Here is a 17300-nt window from a genome sequence, read left to right as displayed (position 1 = left end):
CATCTTGATAAATTCTTCGCCAATAAGAAACCTTTATTTTGGAGCAAAGGCACCATGCAGCTTCCTGAAAGATGGGCCAAGGTCGTTGAACAAAACGATACATATTTGCTTCAATAAAGTTCCTCTTTGTGTAAAATATTGCGCTCTTAATTTATTTCCAAAATTTGAAACGAACTTTCCGAACAACCTAATATATATATATATTTAAATCAATCACCCTGTTCATGTATATGAATACGCATACACATGTGAGTATACATACAGGGTGTTATAAAAGTCCCGGAAGAGCACAATAACTCGAAAAATATGAGTCCTGCAAAAAATGCGAATTAATGAGGTTTTATGATTTTTTCCTGGCTATCAGATAGTGAAATTGGATTTGACCTTGACAATGACTTTGAAGGTCATTTCAAGGTCAGATCAGTTTTTTAAATGGGATCCCATACTTTTGACCCCAGAAATGAAAAGAACGGAATATTTTACGTTCGGATATGACCTTGAACACTGCCAAATTTGACCTCTGAAGGTCACATAAAGGTCTAAACTGTTTTAGGCTGAAAACGCGAATATCTTCGAAAATGCACCTTCCAGAAAGTCAAACCTGCGCAAACAGATTTTGCGCAGAGCCTGTTAGCAGTGTCTAGTGACAGAAAGGCAACAGGTTGCATGCAGAATCCGTTTTAACATATTCTGACAACAGACTGGCGGCAAAGTGCGCGTAGAGTCTCACAGCAGATTCTGACAGCAGATTAGCGGCAGAATGTATGCATAGACCGACAGGAGACTGGCGGTAGAATGCAGAGCCTGTCGACATGCTGTGCCAGCAGACTGGCGGCAGAATACGCACAGAGCCTGTCGACATGCTGTGCCAGCAGACTGGCGGCAGAATACGCACAGAGCCTGTCGACATGCTGTGCCAGCAGATTGGCGGCATAAATGTAGAAGATTCTGTCGCTTTTAAAGTTATATAATTAGAGGGCCAATAAAATGGAAATTAAATTTTAAATAATTGTTCTGATAAAAATCTTTATTGTTATACACATTAAATGATATACAAAATAAAAGAAGCTACTTTCCAATGTGAATATGTCAAATCCAACGGCCGATTCTTCAGAAGGATAAGTACATCTGCCGCGTGTATTTTACTCCTCTGGTAGAGAAGAACTTAATTCCCTATTAATATAGATAAGACGGCACTCCGACTATTGGCTTACAATCCGTCAATGCCCCAGCTATCTGTAAAAAAACAGAATACATATTTTGAAGAACCGTTTACAACACAATAACAAGAGGGAATATCAGATTTCTTCTTATTTGTTCAATAGAAAAATTAGTAGCTACCTTTTTAAAATAATATTGTCTTCTGTTATACCAGGTCCGAAAAATCCGCCCTCCTTTCGTCCGGCAAAGTAGGCACTTCGCCGTTTTTAGGCTTCATTTTCAAATGCTTCTTTCCCATAGGTAACAAATTATCATTTATCTCGTTTGCTCGATGCAAGTCGATGCATAATTATAAGGCAGCTATACGTCTAGCCATTGCTTTGTTTGGCATTGGGTATAACTAAAATGCGATAGAAAAAATATTCAATATTGCAAGATGCAAATGTTTCAATAAAAGAAAAATATATATATATTTACTTACAAGAAAAAATTTTTTTTTCAAACTTTAAAGAAACCTTGTACTTAAGTTATAGTCACTTACCGTAACTACATATTTCACTGGTGAGTTTATGGGAAGTCGCACAGAATAGCTCTACGTCGTTAATATTTAAAAAAATTCCTCCAAGTTGTACAGATGCGATATCATAAAGATTACGTTATCCAATTCTTTATACTCAACGCGGATTTTTTTATGAGATTCGTTCAACATTTGGTGAAGTTTTTTTTGCAAAGACTATGGTTTCCTCACCACCTTGCGGTACATAGTTTGGCGCGTTTTTTTTGTGGTTTCCCCTATAAGCCTAATCCACATTCATTTTTTAAGACTGGTCGAAAAGTATCGCCATCGATGTATTCTAAAATATTTTTTTCACGTGCATTGAAAAGAAAATTATTAACAGAAACACTGTAAACAGTTCACTCTGCGTAAATATTAAACTCCTGATAACTAATAGGAAAAACACTAAATCACTTCACTATGTATGATTGTTGCAACAATATATGTGCCTGTTTCTCTGTGGGTTTCCTCATAATCGTCACTTTCAGTGTCATCCGTTAAAGAGCAGTGCCAAAAAGGCATTCTGAAACATTTAACTTTTACTTCGTTAACATTCACTAAAAGAAAATCACTGCATAAATTGCTACATTTGAACACTTGAATAGATGAAGATGGTATATCAATATCGTAAAAGTCGTCTATTTTTAAAAATTTCTTTACTTCCAAGTAATAGGAAGAATCATGTACGAATATACTGAAGACAATGCATATAGAACCATCATGCAACATGCAGCAACTATCACGTACATCTGTAATCTGTAATCTGTTAAAAGTATCTGATTAAATTGTATCTTACAATACTGTGAAAAAGTAGCACCATTATTCAGTGGCATAAATACACGAATTGACGAATCTATTTCCTAATTGCACTTTGTGCCATGCATTTCTATTTCCTTCATCCTATTAAAGAACTGTTGAAGTGGCTGACCCGGTTTTCTACAGTATTTCCTAAAAATGGACATGTTGCTTTCATATAGGAAAGCAGAAAAAGAATCTAAACTTCCTAACTGCCGGACATCGTTAGTCATATGAAGAAGACTGTGCACATTATAAGAAAGAAAATTATCACCATAGAGATCACTTGAACGAAGAACAAATTTTTGCAGTGCAAGTTCTGCAAAATTGAGAAGTTGTTTAGATGGTGAATTTGAAACGAGAACCCTTATAGCACCTTGTAGTAACAAAAAATGCTTATAAAACTGGGTACCTAACACACCATAATAATAACTGGACCTGTATAAAGCACAATCTGCCTGAACTCTGTCGCTTTATATTTCAAATATATTTAGAGAGATCTGGGACGTCTTGCAAAGTCAGAGGGAATATATTGTTGGAGATTATCTAATCTTTCACATATGACACTAATGGCATTTGCAGAAAGTTTTGATGCACGTGAATATCGTCCGGAAACCCATGCAGATAATAATTTTTTCATGATGCCCAAGCACACTAAATGCATATACTCGAAAGAAACTTGTGAAACCATTCCTATAGAAATTAATGATAATGGACTTGTACCTTCTTTATGATGATCTTCGTCCACAACTGCAACATATTCTTCATCTCTTCTTACAGAATGATTTATTCCTTTAAAAACATTGCGACCTTCACTTATTGTTCCACTAACTTTGCACTTTGAGCATGGTTTACTAGAAAGATGACCACGATGATTTAGAATAAAAGCTCGAGCTGGTGCATCTGCTATAAAACATCTAAGTCGTATTGGAATATTACTGCCATTGAACTGTATGCCTCCATTGTTCACAACTGTTAGAATATCTGTAATAAATGCTTCGAAGAAACTATTCGGATTATGGGGCTTTTGTGAACCTTTGTATATACCAACAATTATTGGTTTGGCGTGTTGTACATTCGCTATTCTACATTGAATAGGCCATAGATGAACACTACCCGCTCTATCTAATGTACACCCATCTGTGTGAATATCTAATTCAATATGTGAAGGAATTGCTGCCATGGACATATATGAAAGATATTCAATTAAAGCTATTTGAAAATCAAAGTGAATGTATTCTCCTGGCTCAACGTTTAACACAACAATACTATTGCGTGGTGTATTAAGAAGTGTTCTAGTGTCTTTGGGCAAATTAGAGAAGCATGGGTGTGTTCTAAGAAGAGATAATACACTATTACCTTGAACATGAGTAAAATTGTTGTCAACAAAACAGGAAGCTAGCTGTTCACGAAAGGATGATTGGCCAAAATTGTCATGAAACAATGTTCCACATTCAGATGCATTTGAAGACGATGAAGAAGAATCATCATTAATAATGTTTCTGTTATGTACTATATGAGAATTATCATTTGACATGGAATCATTGCAAAAAGTATACTCTACATCAGCAAAGTGCGGAACACTGTTAACAAAACGAAATTCAGAGGAACTACATTCTGGAGTTAATGAATTATGGGAATCACAGCTTTGCAAATTGGCACTATTCTTTGATTTTCCATCTACACTTTTATATGTTGCAATATGTGCCAACTTTAAACGCTCCCTTATTTTACACATAACTATAGATCGGTATCGTAGCGATAACTTATGTGCCGGTTTCCGCGACACAAATGATTTATTCACATAATTATTCATATGTGCATGTTTATCGTGCGAGTTTTACGTATAACTGTAATAAACTGTAATAAAATCTGTAATATCGCTAATCGTCGCAAATGCAAAAGTTGCTATTCGTGCTCACTAAAGAGAGAAATTATTCACGTTCTGATCCTACTCGAAGATCGTATGTGAACGCAATGTACGTATACCTGTTATGGATACAATGGGTGCATTCAGTACTACGGCTGCGTTCTGATATTCACTGGCAGCACTGAAAATCTATAATATACGTGACACAAATTACGTATTTTCAATACTGACAGTAAATTTCGGAACGCACCCTACAACCGCTCACTGAGTGCTCAATGAGCTTTTACATTTGATTGGCTGCATTCAGCAGACTCAACAGTTGGACAACATTACTAGATTTTCCACTGAATCTCGCTCCTAATTGGTAAATACTTCTGGGTTGTAACGAGGCGCAAATGCACCTCGTTACTACCGGCCCGACCGACCACCTGTCGGGCCGAAGAACGGCGCTTTGCGCCACCATAAATTAGCGAAGACGATCGCGCCGCCGCTATCACGAGCCGCCGCTATCGCGCGCCGCGGCGATCACGCGCTGCTGCTAGCGCGCGCGGCCGCGATCACGCGCCGTCATCATGCCTCGCGCCGATAGGCGCGCCGCTCGATCGCCGCCGTATCAATCGTAGCGCGAACAACTATAAAACGGCGGCGATCGAGCTCCTAGACACCAGACCGATCCGTACCGCCGATTCGATCTAGACGCTTCATGCCGAAAGAGAGAATATCCGGACCGTTTCGCTCTGCCTTCCGCTTTCCGACTACCCGACCGGCGACTAAGAACACGGGATTGTGCGTCCGCAGTCTCGATCGAGCGTTCTCGATACTTGGCCGTCTCCCGTCTTCCTGGGCTCGTGTGTAGGCGTGCTCAGTCGAGCGTACTCGACAGTATCTCGCCTTTACCCGCCGCCTCGAGTCAGGGGTTCGTCCGTCGGCGAACTCCGCTGAGCGTACTCAGCCTTCAGGCGATCCGTCTAGCGACCAGGAACCCGGGACGGTGTGTTCGCCGTCTCCGCTGAGTGTCCGCAGCACTTGGTCGCTTTCCTCCACGAACGTAGGGAAAAGGGAAGGTGCGTACGCCTTCTCTGTCGAGAGTCCTTGGCCCCGACGGACGAAATCATCTCGCGTCTCCCGCGACTCGCGTGCGTGCGTTCGACCGAGAATCGAAATCTCCGGTCCGGCGACCATTTTTACGCGAGCAAATCCGAAGCGAGTATTGGGCGATAATTGTCCGAGACGCCCAGCGTCGCGAAGCGAGACCGATCACCGCGCCGTTACCGTCGTTCCGATCTACACGCGTCGCGTAATAGGCCCCGCCTTCCGCACGGCCTATCCGTTCATACCAGCGCTTGTACCGCTCATCGCACCGCACCGTACCGTACCTACGCGCCTTATAGACGCAACCCGCAACACCGTCTTCGGGGCCGAACTCTTGTATCAAATTAAATATAGAATAAAGCTAACGTACTTATATTACTCACGAACGTCTCGCTGCTTTCCTCCTCACAGAACCCGGACTCCGACGAGCCTTATCCGCGCGAAACGCGTAGCAGCGACCGAACCGCGGAGTTCGGCCGTTACAGGGTCTATGAAGAATCTAAAAAAATGCTCCAATCACAGACAATAATCAGTAAGCGCTCTCTGATCACTTTGTTCTACTGAACGCGGCCATTGCTTGCTAGATAAAAATATTGCTTTCTGATTGGTGCATTTCCGGAGATGGATGGAAATATACCAATCAGAACGCAGTGTTTTCATCCAGCAAGCAATCCAGCACGAAAACAAGCACCGTGTGCCGCATTACAATAGAATTTCAGTGTTGGCAGTAAATATCGGAACGCAGCATTGGTAACCATGTGAAGGAAATGTAAACAGTTGAATCGTGCTAACATTTTTCGAAGCCGATTTTCAGCCGGCAGTTACCTGGTCGTGGTGAGCCTCGCTGAATTGCTTCCAAGATAGCTGTGCACGCTGTTGTTGTTCCAAAAAGCTGCTTTCATTTTTCGTTCTCGCCTTTTCTCTTTCCTATTATTTTGCATCCTTCATCCATTTTTATTTTACAAAGTGACCGCACTTTCACTCAACGTGAAGAGTTGAATCCCGTGGATATATATATATCCACGTCGTATATAATTTCTTACAATGACAGACTCGCAAAAGAAGTAAGTACGAGCGTATATTGTATTGAATTACGTATGTGTATCGCAGAGATCACGTTGAATGAAAAACAATCTATACACAATATTTAAATATATTAAATATGGATTTTGTTGTTTTACAGAAGTTTCCGAACAAAACGTATTGTAAGCAAACCTTTGCGATATATGACAACCTCGTCATCTGATGAAGCCCCTAAGCGATAGAGAATGGCAAAGGCAATAGATATTGATGATGATATCAATGATCTTCGAAGAATGATGAAACAAGATGCTGAACGATGCAACGATGCCTCATTGCATAGTTTTATGCAACCAAATTGTAATGCGCAACAACAATCTGACCTGTGCACTGAGTTAAAAATAATGGAGCCACAACCACACTCGCAGCCACAAATACGATCAGAGTTGTACACATATTCGGTGCCACAAACACACTCCGATCTACACACTCACTCGCATCCACAAACAGTAGCAGAGCTAAACACACAGTTGCAGCCACAAACAGTAGCAGAGTTACACACACACTCGCAGCCACAAACAGTAGCAAAGCTACACACACACTCGCAGCCAGTAACAGTAGCAGAGCTACATATACACTCGCAGCCAGAAACACAGCTAGATACACACTCACAGCATGAAAATGACTCCAATACATACACACATTTACAACAGCGAAGGGGCCCATATGGCCAAGCAACAAACATAGTCCCAACTAACGTACAGAGGAAGGGAGACAGCAGCATGTATGGACATACTTATCACAACTTTGCGCAGGCTGGAGACAGGACAAATAATTGGTAAATTTATATGCATTTATATATATATATATATATATATACCCTTTGTTCGCACAGGTGCAAATTCGCGTTAGAACGTTTGTTTAAAGTCAATACAATTATATTTAAGCATGTGGTATTCATTAATCATTCCAGGAGAGATGATGAAAAAGAGCAGTTAAATCGAATTGAGGCAAAAGTCAAGTTTGTATAACGTAGAATGGATTAAATAAAAGTTTAGTATAATACATTTCTTGTCAATATCAATGTTTCAACACACATTTTCTTTTTCAGTGAAATATATGCTATTCTTCGGGATACACAGAAACAGAATAACAGGTCAAAAATAATAAAACCAAGCGTCATACCGATAAAATCTGTCGAGGACGTTGAGGCATTTGAAAAAAGTAATGATGACGAATGTAATAACGTTGTAAGTAAAAAATAAAACTTTAGACTTATGACATGTGTAATACTTATTAAACGTAATAATAGAAATTTATGTTTAGCAAGTGCAATATCTTAGAAACATTGGAGGCTTCAATGCCAAAGAAGCGATAACTCTATGTCTAAAGGAAAACATCGCAGATTCAGCTTCCGTTCTCTTTTCATGGCAAGGTGGAAAAGGGCTGAAAGCATTATACAATGTAAGACTTATACTTGCAATTTTTGGTAAGATTTTTTAACATTTCTATTTATACACACATCACACACACACACACATGCGCGCGCGCGCACACACACACACACACACACACATATATATGCAAATATATATGTAGTAATTTATAATAGTTAGATTTCGAAATTTACTGCCAGTACAGATATTTTATAACATCCGTGAACAGCGAATAGGTGAATAACGTGAATAGGTTTTCAGCACTGGCAGTGAATTTCAAAACGCAGCCAATAAGTAATATCTTATATTTTATTTCAGATGCTGTATGTCGAAATCCCTATTTTCATAGGCCGACTCGACAAGATTTTCAACAATTTATAAGAGAAGCTCTCCGAGCTGCAAAGGAGAGAGTCCGGAGTAAAAATCGTCGCCCACATCAGTCAGCAGGACAAGAAAATGATCGGGACCTGTGGAACAATGACTGGCCAGAAGAAGAGGAGGAAGAAGTTACAGATTAAATTAACAAGATGTATATATGTAAATATTTAGATGGACAAATGTTGGATTTTTAATTGACCGGCCGAAAGTAGCTTTTTTTGTTTTATATATCATTTAATATATATAACAATAAAGATTTTTATCAGAACAATTTAAAATTTAACTTCCATTTTATTGGCCCTCTCATTACATAACCTTAAAAGCGACAGAATCTCCTGTATTTCTGCCGCCAATCTGCTGGCATAGCATGTCGACAGGCTCTGTGCGTATATTGTCGTCAGTCTGCTATCGCAGTATGTCTACAGGTACTATGTATATTCTACCGTTAGTCTGCTATCGCAGCATGTCGACAAGCTCTGCGCGCATACTGCCGACAATCTGTTGTCAGAGCCTATCGGCAGGTTCTGACACAGTCTAACAGCATACTGGCTCGACAGATGGATATAGATCTGCCGACAGGGTCTGCTCGAATTTGATGACAGTCTGACGTCAGTCTGCGCACAGATTGCTTACTGGGCTGCTAGGGAGCAATGTTACGCATATGAATAAGAATGTAGAGATCAACGAGGGACATATTCAGCCGTGGACTTGCCCTTATTCTCAAGGTCATGAGTTAAGATTATTAAGGTCAAACCAGACTTTTTTAGGACTGAAAATCCATACTTTTGACCTAGAAGCGTCAAGATTGAAAAATTTTACGTTCGGATGTGACGTTTTCAACCTTGACCTTGTTCTTAAGGTTATGTATCAGTCATATCAAGGTCAATTAATTTTTTAGGCTGGAAACACATACTTTTACCCCCTCATAATGTGAAGAGTGAGATTTTACGTTACGTACGAGGTCACACTCCGATTGTTGGTAATTCCTCAATATCGGGCGCCATTTTGGATCGGTCATCTTGAATTTGTAAAATCCAACGTCGGATTCGATTTCAGAAACGACTTCAAAAACTCCTTAAACGAGATCCAATTTTTGTTATTCTTAAATATCGGCCGCTATCTTGAATCGGCCATCTTGAATTTGCAAAATCCGACGTTGGATTCAGTTTTAGCGAGCTCAAAAATCCCAGGATCGGTATCCGAAAAATTTATTCGCCATCGATAAAGTGTATGCTTCAAGGTTTTCATTTGTCTCGATTCTATCAGTGTCAAACAGATAATAGATTGTTTTTGAGTTTTCATCGATTTAACAAGTTTTGATGCCATCCTAGTCCGTTTTGAATTACTATCATATTATTATTAACGATCAATGGTACATTACCTATTATTTTTATTTAAAGGTAAAGAAACCGAATTTTTTATACCAAATTTGCAAATTTTTTGTTTTCAATTCCAAATGGCTTCTCTTACAGAGCATGAGAGAGTTTCGCTATTGATGATGAAAGGATGGGGGGAGACAAAGGTCATACAGTGAAGTGAAATTGCTGTTCGATGAAAACTTTCGTAATGAAGGCGAAGGTATTTCAATATCGACTGTATCTCGCACCATCAGACGATTTGTAGAAACTGGGAGTAATAAAAACCGCCAAAAATCTGGGAGACCAAGGTCCCAAACGACAGAAAAGCGACAATTTGAAGTAGCCCAATCATTTGTTAAAAATCCCAGATTGTCAATTAGAAAAGCATCTCAACAGCTTCAAATGAGTGTATTGTCAATTTCCAAAAATCTAAAGACCATTAAGTTCCACCCCTACAAAATTCATCTCTACTATGAGTTGAATGAGGATGATTTTGACCGCAGGGTGCAATTCTCAGAAGTTATGATGCAAAGAATTGATCAGCAACCGAACTTTTGGCATAATATCGTTTTATCAGACGAAGCGTCTTTGGAAATTACTGGTAAGGTAAACCATCATAATTTTAGATATTGGGACAACGAAAATCCTCATTGGATGCTTGAAGCACATACGTAGCGACCTCAAAAATTGAATGTTTGGGCAGGTCTTTATGATAATCAAGTGGTTGGGCCTTTTTTTATAAATGGGAATTTGAACTCAGAAACCTATCTGCAGCTTCCAACAGACCAAATTGTTCCATCAATACAGGAGATTGTTAGTGATAATTTTGATGATGTTTGGTTACAGCAAGATGGGGCACCGCCACATTATGGACGCATTGTTCGGAACTATTTAAACGATACTTTCCCTAATCAATGGATAGGTAGAAGAGGAACAATTGAATGGCCACCGAGATCGCCCGACATTGCACCACTTGATTTCTTTCTTTGGGGACATAAAATATAAAATTTATTTCACTAAACCTCGTAACCTGGAAGAGTTTCAACAACGGATCATAGACGAATGTGCTGCAACACCTCCAGAAATGATAAGGAGTGCGACTGACAATTTGTACGTCCGCTTAGCACACTGTCAAACGGTCAATGGAGAACATTTTGAGCATCTCTTGTAATCTCAGGCCGAGTTACAAGATACTTTGCCTTCGGGACTAATTGAACCTTGCCTTCAGTGGTCGGGTTTGAGACACCTTGCCTTCAGTGGTCGGGTTTGAGACACCTTGCCTTAAGTGGCCGGGTTTGAGATACCTTGCCTTCAGTGGTCGGGTTTGAGATACCTTGCCTTCAGTGGTCGGGTTCCGAGACGCTTTACTTTTAATAGACTTCACGATCAGTGAAGTAACGTAAAACGCATAATTTTGAGAACAAAGTCAAGGTTGAAAACGTCACATCCGAACGTAAAATTTTTCAACCTTGACACTTTTAGGTCAAAAGTATGGATTTTCAGTCCTAAAAAAGTCCGGTTTGACCTTAATAATAATCTTAACTCATGACCTTGAGAATATGGGCAAGATCACGGCTAAATGTCCCTCGTTGACCTCTACATTCTTATTCTTATGCGTAACATTGCTCCCTAGCAGGTGCATTTTCGAAGATATTCGCGTTTTCAGCCTAAAACAAGCTTAGACCTTTATGTGACCTTCAGAGGTCAAATTTGGCAGTGTTCAAGGTCATATCCGAACGTAAAATATTCCGCTCTTTTCATTCCTTTTGACCTTTTAGGTCAAAAATATTACATCCCATTTAAAAAATTGACCTGATCTTGAAATGACCTTTAAGGTCATTGTCAAGATCAAGTCCAAGGTCACCATCAGATAGCCAGGAAAAAATCATAAAAACTCTGTACTTCGTATTTTTTCTAGGACTCATAGTTTTCGAGTTATTCTGCTCTTCCGGGACTTTTATAACACCCTGTATAAATGTAAGTTAGTAACTAAAGGTTTGTTCTTTTTAGCTGAACTGGCTGCATTAGTTCAAGTAGTGTACACTAAAGAGTTCTTTTTAGTGGAAGTGACGTCAGATACGCCGTTCTTTTTAGCAGTATATCGGTACTCAGTACAGAACTTCACTGCATTGTTTGCCCTAGCTTTCAAGGTAGTGCAGCGGTACAGTTCAATATGGCAGCGTCCATACGTAAAGAAAAACGAAAGTGTCATTAATCTGTTAACCTAAAAGCATAACATTAAAATTAAAAGTTCGTAAGTAATATGTAACAAGAAACATAGATAGTCACCAACTGCAGCAACTCCTTTTGTTTACGGTTGTAACCACTGTTGTTTATTAATAAATATACATCTGTTGTAAAATGTAGATTAGTGAGTAAAACTTGACTATAATTATGTATTTTATATTTAACTTCCTACAAATATTTAAATTTTTTAGCCGTGGAAGAAAAATCATTATAAATTTAAATAATATGGAGAAAGAGAAGGATATTGCATATATAAAGAGGGAGTAGGAAACATTTTAATTGACATAAATGGATATATTACGTGTGAATCAGAAAATATTAAAATTATTTATATAAATATGAGTAGATGTTATTAAATGATCAATTTTTTATTGCTGTGCTGCCTGTTATACACTAGGTTACATTCTCTTCCTCTTTTTTTTAATGTCTCAACTATATACTGTTTCTTTACAAATTCTAAAAGTGCACACTTGTACAGCAATAACAAAACAAATCTTAAATATTAATTTGTTCAATAGTTGTGTTCAGTAGAAAAAGCACCTTAGTAAATGTTTAATGCTGGACTTTAGTAGCTTTATAATTGTTGTAAGATTTTCTGCTCCTAACGGTTAATGTTTTCTCAACATATTTATTAAGCAATCACCATTCTTTTCAGTATATTTCTTATATACTAAACTACTTAATAAATATGTTAGAAAAATGCAAACAGCTAGAATTATTCAGCAGAAAATCTTGCAACAGTTGCAAAGCTGATGAAACGCAACACGAAGCACTTACTAAGCTTTTTCTGCTAAATGCAGTCAATAAATACAGTTTAATTTAAAAATATTTTATAAAAAGGTAAAAGAGTTTTAATACAATATAATATTCTTGTAAGAGGTATAACATTTCAATTAAAATATAAAGATATTGATTTTGACTACGATACAGTACAATGTACTGTTGACAAAAGTTTAATGTTTATTAAACTGCATGAAAATGTTAGAAACGACAAACAAATAAATAATGAAAATAATAATATTGATAATTATGATGAAAACGATCCTAATAATGCAAATAATGATAATGGAACAGAGCGAGAATCAAGAGAGATATTTTCATGGGACGATGCAAAAACTAAATTGTTTTTGCAATTATACAAAGTGTTACGTCATGCTGACTCAGCGAACCCTAAAATTCTTATATAAATAAGAGAAATCGAATTTATTTTTACTGATTATGCGTCCGAATGCGCTCAGGCGTGTTACCACACGACCTATCTCACGAGTTATCACACGAACAATTTCCGGAAATTTTGATACCCCGAAAATACTAATAATCTTAACCCAATCCCTAGTTGGTTTCCCACGAACTTAGTCACTGACCACCAGCATCACGACATCCTTCCTATAAATATCGATATTTACCCTTTAAGATAGATGCCACGTTTTTTTTATTTACAAAGATTTTCGAAACCCTTTTATTGTCACACTCATCATATCTCTTATCTTCTGGAATATTTCCCCCAAAACCCCACTCTCTCAACCGAGCTGACTTTTTGAGAAAAGTCGAAAGCCTCGACCACTTCTCGCCAATCCGCCAGCCAGGACAGAATCCTCTCTCCAACACCCCTTCAGGGCCTTCTAATCATCTACCCAAGTTGTGGCGTAGACTCACCAGTATTTTTAATTTTGTTGAATTATTAATTTTGTGCAACGTCTTGGGCCCTTGTGAGAGATCCTGCCAGAACTAGCAGCCTGTCATTGGTACGGAAGCTGAGTTATCGTGCATAGAGACGTTTCCCAGAATCAAATAATATCAGAGAAAATCCAGCAGTAAGTCATTTATATTTTCTTTCATCTGAGTGATCTCTTTTCTTTTCATTTTGTTTCACCTCCTTTTCTATTCCCCTTGTCATTCCTCCTTAACCGTAAAATACAATTGCAGTGGCTCAAAATTATCTAATGCAAACGGACTTGACTACTGCAGGAGAGTACGAAAACCGCGAGGATTTAGAAATAGCTTTTATAAATTTTACATTACAAGATCGTCCGGATTATATTGTCCGCCCTAACGAACCAAAAATCCCGAGCTTATTGTTCTTTCCAGATTCTCCTCCCGAAACCCCTCCCATATCTTCTCTCCTACATCCTTGAGTCCCACTGAGAACCGATCTCCGACAACCTCTCCGTTCCTTAAAAGTCCATCCCCTATACCTTCCCCGTCGACCTCACCGTTACGAGGGGGCACACGTGGTTTCCACGCGGCGTTACTTCGCAGGCTCATCCCCATTTATTCTCCTTTTCCCTCAGAGGCGTCCTTGCGACGATCCTCTCCCTCATCGCCAGCCACCCCGACACAAGATCTTTCCTTATCCGAATATCCCTCGGACTAATTAAGAATTCTCGCCAGAACCCCACCACACCACCACACCCATGTAATTACATAACACATATGTATACATAATAAAATCGTACAAATTTTATTTCTTCATAAACTTCCGCTTAATCATCAATAAAACAAATTATTTGTAATTGCAATCCAATTACGATTTCCGACTAATTATTCTCAACAAAAATTCTCCCTTCCCTCAACCGTCGCTCACGGTCCTATCCCAGGTAAAAGGATTCAGTTCCTTAACCTAAATCAAGGACTATCGGCGTACGTCCGCGTCAGATAAAGGGATCGCTCCGATCCTTGATCTGTACCGCTGACTTGCGAGTACGTCGGAGCTTGCGAAAGCAAACGCCAAGTTACGCTCCTCCTCCAGGACGTAACAAAAGAAAAACAAGATCTTCTAAAAAACAGGAAAATAAAAAACAAGAAAATGTTATGGGAAAAAATAAGAGAAAATATGCAAAAACATGGTTATAACATCACACTTGTACAAGTGGAAAATAAATTTAAGTCGTTAGAGAGATCATACAAAAATATGATTTTAAATAATAAGAAAACAGGCAGAAATCGCATGTCATGTCCATATGAAACGTAAATATGTATTTAATTTTAAAATTAATAGAAACGTACAAAAAACATACAATACAATATATTTGATTATTATTGCAGACAGTTTACTGAAATTATGGGTCACAAACATAATATCCAACCATTGGCACTATCAGGGAAGCAAGGCTTAATTCTAAGGGATGACATTCAAAGTAGCACATTTATGTAAATAAACTTGAAACAAGTATTGCGAAAAAGAAATATTAAAATCTAAATTGTAATTTATGTCTGTTATTTCCTTAACGATATAATGAAATATATTATAAAACAAAAATTGTTTTACTAATCAATTATATACTTATTACAGACCTATCAGTGATGTTAATAACGAAAATGTAACTTTAAATACAGAAGCTAATATGGAATCAACAAAATCAAATTTATCAACGAATACTATATCTCTCTCTAATGAAATAAATACTGTCTCTAATGAAATGAATAATATTGCAAATAATCATTTAAATCAAGTAAGTACTGTATTCATCAAACTTAATAATCGCGCATAACTGATATATAATTGATATTGATATAATCTGGAACCTATATGCGTTTCAGACTAATTCATTATTACCAAATACTAACGTAAGACAACAAAAAGGTAACACGGCCAGAGTTTTAGAGACCTGTAAAAAAGCGGTCGAAAATCTTTTGAATGATATCCATCAAGAAAAGGTTAGGAGAAATGATAAATGACAAAAGGAGATACTTGCAGAATATAAAGAAATAAGAAAAACATATGAAGACTCAACAAAAAAAATAAAGGAACAATTAATAAGAGCTAATCAACTCAGAGAAGAAAAAATCAATTATTAAGAGAATTTTTTAATACAGTTTAAATTATACAATATAAGTTATAAACTTATAAATTGAAGTAGTTGCAAGTATAGAATTTATAAAATAAGAAGAAATTTTATTTTTTATTTCCTTAACTACTCTATTTTACTTATTAGAAAAAGTATGAAATTTTTGAGTTGAGTTTTTGAATTGAGTTTTGTTCTATTCGTATATTTTAAGGAGTACGTTATTTGTTGTAAAACTGCACTGCTTACTTTTAAAGTAAAAGTTTTATTTTAAGTGACATAAGTTATATAATAAATATATTAGTTATCCTCACTTCACCATTGCACTCTTATTTTCTATATTTTTTATTCCTTCTATCATATATATTAATATTATTGATTTTAATATTTTATTGAAATAATAAATTACACAATTCACCTCGAATATGCATTCCACTTTCATGTTCTCCTTGCACTTCATCGAAATCAGCACGTAAATTTTGCGCTTCTATATCAGGATATTGATCATCTATAGGTGCTCCGAAATATTGTAAGTCTTCTATATTCGCTATATTGTAAAGTAAGCAACAGGCATGTGTTACTCGTACCATACGTACTATATTTCGTAATTTAAGATGATACAGTTGTCGAAAACGTTGCTTCAGACATCCAAACGCATTTTCTATTATTACACTAATAGAGCTTAGTTTTTGGTTAAAATTCCTCTATGCATGTGTCAAATGTCCATTATCTCTGTACAGTACTATTAATTCTTTTAAACATGAGTAAGCGCTACCTCCTAGCAAAAAATAATTGTCTAAAAGAAGAACTTCAATTCTTGTTATCAATCCTTATGGCATATATTATTTGTATTGTATTATAACTAACCTGCACATAAATCACGTAAATCATTATACAATGATGAATTTTTTAAAACTCTTGCATCGTGCACAGAGCCAGGATATCCAATAAAAACATCGATAAATCTCATCTTGTGATCTACTGTACCCTGAATATGTAACGAAAAGTATTGTTTCCTGTTAATATACGACTCTGAATCTTCCAATGGCTTATCTATTCTGACATGTGATCCGTCTATAGCACCTTAAAAGACAGGAAAAAGTAGTAAGTAGTAATGAATAAAATATACGTACATAAATATTAATATGATTATGTTACCAATTACACGAGGGAACCCTTTTCTTTCTCTAAAAAATGTTGCAATCTCCTCTTTTTCAACGAACGTCGGATATTTAATAATGTTCTGTGCAAGTGACATTATGAAATTAGTTACTCTAGTTATTAGATTGTATAAAGCACTTAAAGTTATCCCAAACCGATCAGCTACATCACGGTAAGATGAGGTTTCATGTCCTATGAACCATAGGTAACACAATATGTGTTTTTCAGCAGTTATAGTAAGACGTCCTGCATCTAAATATAAAATAATATGTCAATTTCTTTTATAATGAAAATAACACAATTTTGTTATAATACACATATACACATACAAATATATTATATATGCAAATACATACCTTCTAAAGAAGTAAATATTTCAGATATTCTAAATTTATTAATTAATTCATATGTTTTCTCTCTCGATATACGAAAATGCATAAT

The 17300-nt window shown here is 37.1% G+C and overlaps 2 protein-coding genes and 1 pseudogene across 2 annotated transcripts; 1 reads left to right on the top strand and 2 right to left on the bottom strand.

Annotated features, from left to right (window-relative positions):
- Positions 1-1007: 1007 nt before the first annotated feature.
- Positions 1008-4337, bottom strand: LOC112590151 (uncharacterized). Its single transcript, XM_025305946.1, has 4 exons — positions 3236-4337; positions 1703-2240; positions 1342-1561; positions 1008-1236 (listed from the first exon to the last, which is right to left on the bottom strand). The coding sequence occupies exons 1-2, from the start codon at positions 4326-4328 to the stop codon at positions 2215-2217; spliced, it is 1119 nt and encodes a 372-aa protein (XP_025161731.1). The 5' UTR covers positions 4329-4337; the 3' UTR covers positions 1008-1236; positions 1342-1561; positions 1703-2214.
- A 2405-nt stretch (positions 4338-6742) lies between these two features.
- On the top strand, positions 6743-7336 carry LOC112590149 (sialidase-like). Its single transcript, XM_025305943.1, has one exon. It carries the CDS (start codon positions 6743-6745, stop codon positions 7334-7336), a length of 594 nt encoding a protein of 197 aa, XP_025161728.1.
- Positions 7337-16087: 8751 nt separating this feature from the next.
- On the bottom strand, positions 16088-16668 carry LOC105190434 (protein ALP1-like; annotated as a pseudogene).
- Positions 16669-17300: the final 632 nt, after the last annotated feature.

Source organism: Harpegnathos saltator, unplaced genomic scaffold, assembly GCF_003227715.2.
Source record: "Harpegnathos saltator strain DR-91 unplaced genomic scaffold, Hsal_v8.6 scaffold73, whole genome shotgun sequence".
In the NCBI taxonomy this organism is placed as follows: Eukaryota; Metazoa; Arthropoda; class Insecta; order Hymenoptera; family Formicidae; genus Harpegnathos; species Harpegnathos saltator.
This window is presented reverse-complemented; position numbering and strand designations above follow the sequence as displayed.

Excerpts from the sequence above, each read along its gene's own strand:
- LOC112590149 (XM_025305943.1), top strand. The coding sequence starts at position 6,743 with ATGGCAAAGGCAATAGATATTGATGATGATATCAATGATCTTCGAAGA.
- LOC112590151 (XM_025305946.1), bottom strand. The coding sequence starts at position 4,328 with ATGAATAATTATGTGAATAAATCATTTGTGTCGCGGAAACCGGCACAT. Across the intron at positions 2,241-3,235 it reads CGAAGATCATCATAAAGAAG|AATGCCTTTTTGGCACTGCT; the intron begins GTACAAGTCCAT and ends TAAATGTTTCAG.